The sequence below is a fragment of the Salvia hispanica genome, chromosome 4 (genome assembly GCF_023119035.1).
Source record: "Salvia hispanica cultivar TCC Black 2014 chromosome 4, UniMelb_Shisp_WGS_1.0, whole genome shotgun sequence".
Lineage (NCBI taxonomy): Eukaryota > Viridiplantae > Streptophyta > Magnoliopsida > Lamiales > Lamiaceae > Salvia > Salvia hispanica.
In genome coordinates this window covers 23,692,076-23,702,140 of record NC_062968.1, presented here as the reverse complement: position 1 = coordinate 23,702,140, position 10,065 = coordinate 23,692,076, and the positions used below count along the sequence as shown (strand labels likewise).

Here is a 10,065-nt window from a genome sequence, read left to right as displayed (position 1 = left end):
TCAATAAGGGATCAATTAAAAATGAAATAAATTCCTCCTTTCCAAAGCTAGGTGATTTTCGAAAATCACCTTAATATTAATAGGGCTCGATTTTTCCCATTAAGAAATAGGGAAAAAATTGGGTTTTGGATTTAATTCGGATAAATATCCCAAGAATTAAATTAAATCCGGAAAAAATAGAATTCCTTCTCCAAAAGTCCAAAGGTTCGAAAATCTCACTATTTAGGTGGCTAGTATTTATGGAAAAAAATTTCCCAAATATTCTCACTCACCCTTAAACAAATAATTCACCTCATAATTTAATAAATCACATGCCACTTCACATAGTCAACAAGTTTGACTTTTCAAACTTCCCGGTCAAAGAAACTCATGCAATAAATTCATTTATCAAATAATTCACATCTCACATCTCCCACGTCATCAATAATAAATTTTAGGGCTCTAAAATTAGGGTTCGGAAATTCGGGATGTTACATCCTACCACACTTAAAAGAAATTTCATCCCGAAATTTTGGTACCTCTATGGAAAGAGTTTCGGGTATAGTTCTATCATCTTATCCTCAAGCTCCCACGTGGCTTCCTCGGGCCCGTGGTTTCTCCTTTGTATTTTCACGAAGGCAGTGGATTTATTTCTCGAGGTTTGGACCTTTTGATCCAAGATCATCTGGGGTTGCTCCTCGTAGCCCAGATCCGGGTGTACGGCAACATCCTCATAGCGAATCACATGCTTCGGGTCGAACACGTGTATTCGTAACTGCGACGCATGGAAAACATTGTGCACGTTCCCAAGGCTGGGCGGCAACGCTAATCTATAAGCTACGAGTCCTACTCCTTCAAGAATTCCGTATGGTCTGATGAAACGTGGCTTCAGTTTCCCTTTAACTCCAAAACGCGTTATCCCTTTCGACGGGGATACCTTGAGGAAAACTTTGTCACCAGCGTGGAACTGTAAGTCCGTCCGTTGGACGTCGGCGTACGATTTTTGTCTGTCCTGGGCTTTCTTCATTCGCGCACGGATTTGTCGAACGATTTCGACCATCTCTTCGACTGCATCAAGTCCAAGTGCCCTTCGTTCATCAACTGCATCAAGTCTACACTTTCTTCCATATAGTGCTTCATACGGTGCCATGCCGATCGTTGCTTGAAAGTTATTGTTGTAAGCGAACTCGATCAGAGGGAATGCGGTCTCCCAACTTCCGTCTCGGTCGAGCACCACGGCTCTTAGCATATCCTCGAGAGTTTGTATCGTTCTTTCGGATTGTCCATCGGACTGTGGGTGAAAAGTCATGCTAAAGTTTAAGCGTGTTCCAAGCTCGCGCTGTAAACTAATCCAAAATTTTGAGGTAAAATTCGGGTCACGATCAGACGTAATCGTCACTGGGACTCCATGAAATCGTACGATCTCTTGAATGTAGATCCGAGCTAGCCTATCCGATCCATGGGTTACGGGGATTGGTATGAAGTGTGCACTCTTGGTAAGTCGATCTATGATCACCCAGATCGCGGTGTTCCCTTTTAGGGTCCTCGGCAACGCCGTCACGAAGTCAATGGCGATGTGCTCCCATTTCCACTAGGGTATCTCAAGCGGTTGTAGCTTCCCGTACGGCCGTTGGTGTAAGGCTTTCACCTGTTGGCAGGCTAAGCAGTGCTCCACAAATGTTGCGACGTCCCTCTTCATGCCGTTCCACCAAAAGGACTTCTTCAGATCCTGGTACATCTTTGTGCTCCCGGGGTGAGCAGTGTATGGGGTTTCGTGGGCTTCGCTCATGATCACGTTCTTGAGTCCTTCGTCGTTCGGCACGCACAATCTCCCTTCAAAGGTGAGAGCGTTGTCGGAAGCCTCGCTGAAATTTCCGGATTCACCGGTTCTTACTTCGACTCGAATCTCCTCCAATCTCACATCTAGCCGTTGTGCTGCAACGATCCTCGTCCTTAGATCAGGTTCTACTACTAACGCGACAATTCGGCCCTCTACGGTTTCGGGTGTCCTAACTACTTCTATCTGCAACCTACTCAACTCATGTACTAACTTTCCTCTTCTGTCAGAAAAACAGCGAGTTGCGAATGGTCTCTACGGCTTAAAGCATCTGCTACTACGTTTGCCTTGCCAGGGTGGTAGTTGATGCCACAATCGTAATCCTTCACCAGCTCGAGCCACCTCCGTTGTCGCATGTTCAGGTCCTTCTGCTCGAAAAAGTACTTCAAACTCTTATGGTCCGTAAAGATTTCACACCTAACTCCGTAGAGATGGTGCCTCCAAATCATTAGGGCATGCACTACAGGGTTAACTCTAAGTCGTGGGTGGGGTAGTTCAACTCGTGCGGTTTCAATTGTCGTGACGCGTAGGCGATCACCTTGTTGTTCTGCATCAACACGCATCCCTATCCGACCTTCGAAGCGTCGGTGTAAACTATGTAGTTTGCTCCAAGCTCTGGCACAGCTAACACTGGTGCGGTGGTCAATTTCTCATTCAAGAGTTGAAAGCTCGCCTCACACTCCGGCGTCCAGTTCACCTTGATCCCTTTCTTGAGTTGTTGGGTCATCGGTCTCGCTATCTTGGAGAACCCTTTTATGAACCTTCGGTAGTATCCTGCCAAACCCAGGAAACTCCGAATCTCGTTCGGTGTCTATGGCGACTTCCATTGTTGCACCGCCTCAACCTTGGCGGGGTCCACTCGAATTCCTTCTGCCGACACAATGTGTCCTAAAAAGTTCACTTCTTTCAACCAGAACTCACACTTGCTGAATTTGGTGTACAGCTTCTCCTTCCTCAGCGTCTCCAGCGCGATTCGTAGGTGTTCCGCGTGCTCCTCCTCGTCCTTCGAGTAGACTAAGATATCATCTATGAACACTAAGACGAACGTATCTAGGTACGGGTGGAAAACTCGGTTCATCAAGTCCATAAATACGGCTGGGGCGTTGGTCAGTCCAAACGGCATCACGACGAACTCATAGTGACCATATCTGGTACGGAATGCGGTCTTAGGTATATCCTCCTTTCGCACTTTCAGCTGGTGGTATCCTGACTTCAGATCCATCTTGGAAAACACTCCGGCTCCTCGGAGTTGATCGAACAGGTCGTCTATCCTTGGCAATGGGTACTTGTTCTTGAGGGTCAATTTGTTCAACTCTTTATAGTCGATACACATTCTCATTGACCCATCTTTCTTCTTAACGAAGAGCACCGGTGCGCCCCATGGCGAAACACTGGGCCTAACGAAACCTAAATCCATGAGCTCTTGTAGTTGTATCTTTAGTTCCTTCAATTCCTTTGGCGTCATTCGGTATGGTGCCTTGGACACAGGTGCGGCTCCTGGTTTGAGATCGGTCGTGAATTCCAGTTGTCGATCTGGCGGCGGTCCTGGTAACGCTTCGAGGGAAAAAAGTCGGGAAAAATATCGTACGGCAGCGACGTCTTTGATCCTTCTTTCCTCCTTCTCCTCTCCGTTGAGATAGACAAGGTAGGCGGGGCGTCCTTTCTTTATCATCGCGGTGGCTTGTAGTGCAGAGATTATAGCGGTTCGCCGGTTCATTGAGATTTTATGGTATACGATGGGTTCCTTATTCGGGGCGTGTAGGGATATTTGCCTCCCCTCACAACGAATCGTCGCAAAGTTCGCGGTCAACCAGTCCATTCCTAAGATTACGTCGATATCTCCCATCGCCATAACTCGCAGATCGTGAGCAACTAACCTAAGTTCTCCTAGTACGATTTCTACGTTCGAGCAAGTTCGGGAAAATTCTATAACACGACATTCGATTTCCTAGCAGCTCGATATGAGCAGTTCGTAAATGCGAAATATTTCTCGTCTCGCTCTATTGGCCATGTCTACACCTCTTGTTGGTGAATCATTTCAGCGCGTGTCTGTCTGTAGAACTTATTTCCCACGTGTATCCTAAAAGATTTAAGCTTTCCCCTTCCCTTGCTTTGTCGCATCAAGAACTCAGAATATGTATTAAGAACTCAAATTTTAATCAAACAGTCTTAACTTGGATATGTACCGATTTCAATTCGAGGAAGCACCACAAAATGTCTTTCATCGGAAAGGCTCCAAACTTTATCAAGGAAACAAAATTAACATTTCTAACTTGACACTTTCAAATCTCATCATTGACAATTGGTTTGAAACTGAGCGAGGACTAAGTTCCATTGAACATAACTCGTCCATTCTGAGAATTAAATAGTTTAGAGGTATCAAGAAAAACCCATAGAGCTTGAGAATTTAATTCTGATGAGAGCTCGAAAGAACATGGGATGGGTCATGAAAACAGGGTGAAACCCATTCTGATGTACTTGTAAAATTATGATTCTTCCTATAAGTAGGGTTCAAGGAATGATCACACAGTAGCATTGAAAGAAGGCAGTTGCGCAAGAAAGGACATGGGACAGTTGCACAACAAGATGAAAGGTTCTTGGAGAAAACAAAATGGGCAAGTACATTCACGAAATAAGGTAGTAAAAAGTGGAAATGGCTTATTGCAAGATAAGATAATAAGAAGGTGCGAATTCCCACATTCACGCAATAAGGTAGAAAAGAGTGGGAAAAGCTCATTGCAAGGTAAGATAATAAGAAGGTGCGAATTCCCATAAATCTCAAAAATGTGGTCTCAAAGGGGTCTCAGTACAACGAACGAAAAGGAGTAATGCAAATGCGAAAGTAAAATGGTAAGGTGAATAAAAGCTTTAGAAATCTTAAATCTCATACCAGACTGCCCGATCAAAATTTGCAAAAACTTTGGACAGCGGTTATTGATCAAACATGTCAAGGCCGAAAACAATCAGTCGCGTCAGAATTTAGAAATATAGACAAATGTCATGAAGTAGCACTAATAATGGTTCAACGGGTTTGTTGAGGGCAACTCAAAGTGATTGGAACTTTTCAGAACCGTTAAGGAAGAAGAGAACATGATAGCCTTAACTTGGTGTTGAAGAAAGAAAAAAAAATCATTGGGTGTGAAACAAAATATGTAGTGGAACCGAGCTAAAAAGAATTTCACTTCTGCCAAAAAGAGCTTGCCACAAACATGGTTACAAAATAAAGGGGTGAACCAAAGTTCCAAGAAGAATATTCCATCCTTTGAAGAAAAACAGGTCTGGAGATGTGATCATACTGAAGGTCATAACTACAAACAACTTTAGGAATGAGGTTCAATGACGGAAGCTCATAAAATCAAATATCGTTCTATGAATTTGAAGAATACTACTCAAGCAAGAGGTCCAAAGTTATAAGGGCAAACACAAATTTCACGCCAAGTGAGTCATGACTCGATATAGGAAAAGAAATAATGGGTATCACTTGCAAATTGCGAGTCAACCAAGGTGTTTAAATAGATAAGGGCTCATGGTTATTCAAAACTTCCCGAAAAGAACTTAGGATCCAAGTAAGTACTGTTGATTTAAAAAAAATCGGTCATTCTAATCACGAAGGTCGCACTCCCTTGCACATTTCTCCCGAGCCTGATCATGGTAACGTCGTTCTATGAAACCGTGGATTCCAAGTTGAGATTTATCGTATCGTCGAAAATAACTATTTTTGATGGTCGCATCTTCAAAGTCTTCTTCTTGACGTGTCACATAGTCTTTTCGATTGCCATTATACACGTGGTCTTAATGTGTCGTAAACGTCGTCGTATTTGTGTCGCGTCGCCACTTTGGCATGGTATGCAAGACTGCATAGTTTTATTTGATCTTGGTATGATCTCGCCATTGTAAGGGTACACCAAGGCTCGAAATATACTTATTTTCGTTGGTTCTATCACTCAGGAAAGTGATACTGCAGTTGTCAACCTACAACTAAGTTCTAGCACGCTTAGTTTGGCCTACTTCTTAGGCACTCTATAATTTCAAGTATAGCTTGAAGTCTCGTATATTCGATCATTACTTAAATGCTATGTAAGCTTCATAGGGTTTCTACGTTCGCAACAAAGTTCAAAAGTTCCCCATTACCACACAAACTTCATCCACATATTGCACAATTAACAAGCATATTTCACCACGTAAATCATTTGATGTTCCATAGCATATCAAGCATCGTACATTAATATATATATATATATATATGAATATCAACACTTAGTCAATCAAATCATTCATGGAATCGCATTTCATAAATCATGCAGTTCATGCTCATCTGTATCCCAATCACAACTCGCAACTACACGCGTACCATGCTTTGCATTTCACAGTTTCATAGTCATGAAATTTCGATCACATTGGCATAAAGGGTGGGAAGGAATAACAAGTGTGTGTGGTTCCAAATGGTGCAGCGAATAGGATGGACATGTATAAAGCAGAAGATGGCGGTACGAAGATAGTATCGTCGGATGTTCTCGTTCCTAAGGCAGCTATTCGCGCGTTCTCACAATTCGTCGAGTCCTCACATACACTAATGGCCTCATACTAGTCATTTCGCGTTTCTACTGTTAATATAAGCGCTGTGATTGTATAACTAAGGCATGCTAGGTTCAAAAGTCCGGGTCTAAGAATCGCAACATTATAATCTCACGTAATCATATTCGCATTTCACAATTGTCACAAGCTCGCATAGAATACTTGACAGATCACCATTCGGGAAGCATCGCTTCACAATCACACCATATATCCAATTTCTAAGGCATGCTTTTCACAAAGAAATACATTTTCCACTGAAATTCTCAAGGACATAAAATTTCAATCATAAATCATAGTAATACATTGTACCTCTTTCTCCATGGTTGAACGGGACGAGGTGCGGTGTTGAGCCTTCCATATTTAGTTCATTAGTAGAAGAGTACAAGGAATAGTTTCTATATTTTGAACAAAGACTCTTAGGTCCAGAGTGGAAAGAAACTGAGGCTCTGATACCAACTGTAACAGCCCGAATTTCTAGGGTACAATAACTACGGGGGCTGCTACCAAAGCGGATTTAAAAGCACCAAGAATAAAGCCTAGGGTTTCAATTAAAGAGGTTTGACCAAGGTATTGAACGAACTACTAGGAATTTAGTCAACGATTAAATCGAGAGAAATAAATGAAGGATAAATATTATAATTGTGATAAAAAACAAGGGTTCAACATAATTCCAACGAAAAACCACAACAAGTCTCAAACTCCGAATTCAAAAGGAATAAGCTCAAAGTAACCAAGTGATGCTAAAGTGTTCAAAGATTCAGCGGAAAAAGGCCAAGAGAAAGTGGAGCCATGTATGAAGACATAACTACACTCGATTGTTCAAAATAACCATCTTAATTAATTAATGTGCTCAACACCCGCCACCGCTCGTCGTCATTCAACCTGCACATAAGGAAAACACATGCAGGGCTGAGTATTTTGAAATACTCAGTGAGCTCGTTGCCAAAACATTTTACAAGTTATGCCACCCTTACCATAGTGAACTCGAGGTTTTACACTTTTCAAAATAAATATTCAACGAGTATCACAAAAATATTTCCATATTGGCCAATCAAACAATCCCCCATTTTCTCATCAAATTCCACAATCACAATCATATCCATGGTGCGACGAAAGTGTGGCCACACTTTTCGCCCACGAGACCGGCCGACTAGCAAGGACGGCTCCCGATCCCCACGTGTACACAGCCTGGTAGGGTTTGCGGCCCGTACTCAGACCCGAATTCGTATAACATATCCACAGCCCTAGCCCAATGGAGCGAACTCACAAACTAGGCATCAGACGCACAATATCACAACAAAACAAACATAGGCATGGCATAACAGTTAAACCACCCTTATAACACCAATCAATATTTTTGCAAGAAGTAAAAGAGTTTAAGAATAAAGCTCACCTCGACTGCTTAGATTTCTAGTAGTTTTGCTTTTCCGTTATCCGGCTTCGCAACCAAAGTTTCACCTTTTAATCACATAGGCACATATCACGAATTAGGTTCAACACTACTCTTACTCATGCATGTCTCAATACTTTTCCCTTTTCCCAACGATTTATCTTATCATTACTAATCAATAAAAATCATGTTTATCACACAAGAATATTTAGCCATCAAACACACACTACACAAACACAACACACACACACACGACACGCATACACACACACGCCACGCATACACACACACGCCACACACATACACGCCACACACATGTAACATATTCCCACATCCCTTTTATCCCACTTTCACTCAACCAAGATGCATGAGGGTTCAAGAAGACCGATTAATCGGTTAGAAAGAAGAGGAATCGAGTAGAAACGAAGAAGATGAATATAAAATACCTTATGAGAAAAACGATCGGTAGGAATTAAGTATTAGCCTTGGTTCTTCAAGATTCTTGGATTGAACTTCAATTCTTCTTCAAAAGATGACAAAAATATTGGAGAATGGAAGAAAAATTGGAGAGGGTGGGAGAGAGGAGAGGGGCGAAATTTATTGCAGCTAGGGTTAGGGGTTCTCTTATTTATAGTGCTCAACAAGATCTTTAGGTAATTAAAATAGAATATTTGGTAAGATTTTATTCTCCACAATTAAATAAATAAATATTGTGAAGTAGGGAAGAAGAATTAACAAAAATAGACTAGGGTATCAAGGCATGTAATTTTCGAAATATATGGCTCCCAATTAGCCAAGATTTTGTTTTGGTATATTTTACGGAGTAGAATAAAATATCACGGAGCAAAATAAAATATTAAATCACCCACTTAGAGATTGGAAATAGGCGTGTAGTATGGTTGATATATAAGGAATGGATTTTTTTTTATATATTAACTAAAATAAGATATGGTAAGATCTCTTGAGGTATGGAAAGATTTGGTAGAATATTTAAATTCTAGGTATGGAAGGATATCAATAAGGGATCAATTAAAAATGAAATAAATTCCTCCTTTCCAAAGCTAGGTGATTTTCGAAAATCACCTTAGTATTAATAGGGCTCGATTTTTTCCATTAAGAAATAGGGAAATAATTGGATTTTGGATTTAATTTGGATAAATATCCCAAGAATTAAATTAAATCCGGAAAAAATAGAATTCCTTCTCCAAAAGTCCAAAGGTTCGAAAATCTCACTATTTAGGTGGCTAGTATTTATGGAAAAAAATTTCCCAAATATTCTCACTCACCCTTAAACAAATAATTCACCTCATAATTTAATAAATCACATGCCACTTCACATAGTCAACAAGTTTGACTTTTCAAACTTCCCGGTCAAATAAACTCATGCAATAAATTCATTTATCAAATAATTCACATTCACATCTCCCACGTCATCAATAATAAATTTTAGGGCTCTAAAATTAGGGTTCGGAAATTCGGGATGTTTAGAAATTCGGGAAATTCGGGAAATTCGGAAATTTAGAAACGCGTCTGTGCTGCGTATGTTCTAAACTCAAAGATTATGGGCAAGTGACCAATATATCAATCCAAATGACATAAATAAATATATATAACAATAATCATGTATGTGGAAAATAATGTTTTAATCTTTATTAGTGTCCTGAAAACAAGAGTGCAAGTATGTTATATTTGATTTTTCTTCAAGTTAGTGCATTGTGTTTTAAATAATTTAAAGTCAAGTATCAACAAGTCTTTAATTATAGTGTTTACCATATTTATTTTTAATAATTCAATCCATATAAGCATACTAATATATTAATGTTGATATCAACACTATCATTCGTGATAAAAAAAGAAAACTTAATGCAAACTAGAATTATATCCAAATTTGTATCTCTATCCATTAAAAATAAATAAACCAGGGCTGTGTTGACGTGACTAAAAAAATCAACTCAGGTTGTATTGGCGTGATGGTAGAGTGATTAATTACTGAGGTCAAATTAAGGTACCTTGTTCAAGTCCATCGTGACACAACCTTTAAAATTCCAATTTATATTATACATCAAAAAAGAAAATTCAAATAAGTGTACGCGTGTTGACTTAGTGGTTGAGCAGTTAATATCTGGAGTCAAAGATTTCATGTTCGATTCTAAGAAATGTATATGTGTGATCTAATTCCCGAAGCCATGTTCAAATCCACCTTAACACGACCTTATAAGTTTCTCTTTACTCGTTCACCAATCCAAAATTGATTGGGCTTTGATACTCGCATTTGAGCCCATTA

General features: G+C 40.3%; 1 protein-coding gene across 1 annotated transcript; it reads right to left on the bottom strand.

The window, feature by feature from the left end:
* Nucleotides 1-520: 520 nt before the first annotated feature.
* LOC125220706 lies at nt 521-1,129 on the bottom strand. The gene has a single exon (XM_048122855.1). It carries the CDS (start codon nt 1,127-1,129, stop codon nt 521-523), a length of 609 nt encoding a protein of 202 aa, XP_047978812.1.
* Nucleotides 1,130-10,065: the final 8,936 nt, after the last annotated feature.

Excerpts from the sequence above, each read along its gene's own strand:
- LOC125220706 (XM_048122855.1), bottom strand. The coding sequence starts at position 1,129 with ATGGCACCGTATGAAGCACTATATGGAAGAAAGTGTAGACTTGATGCA.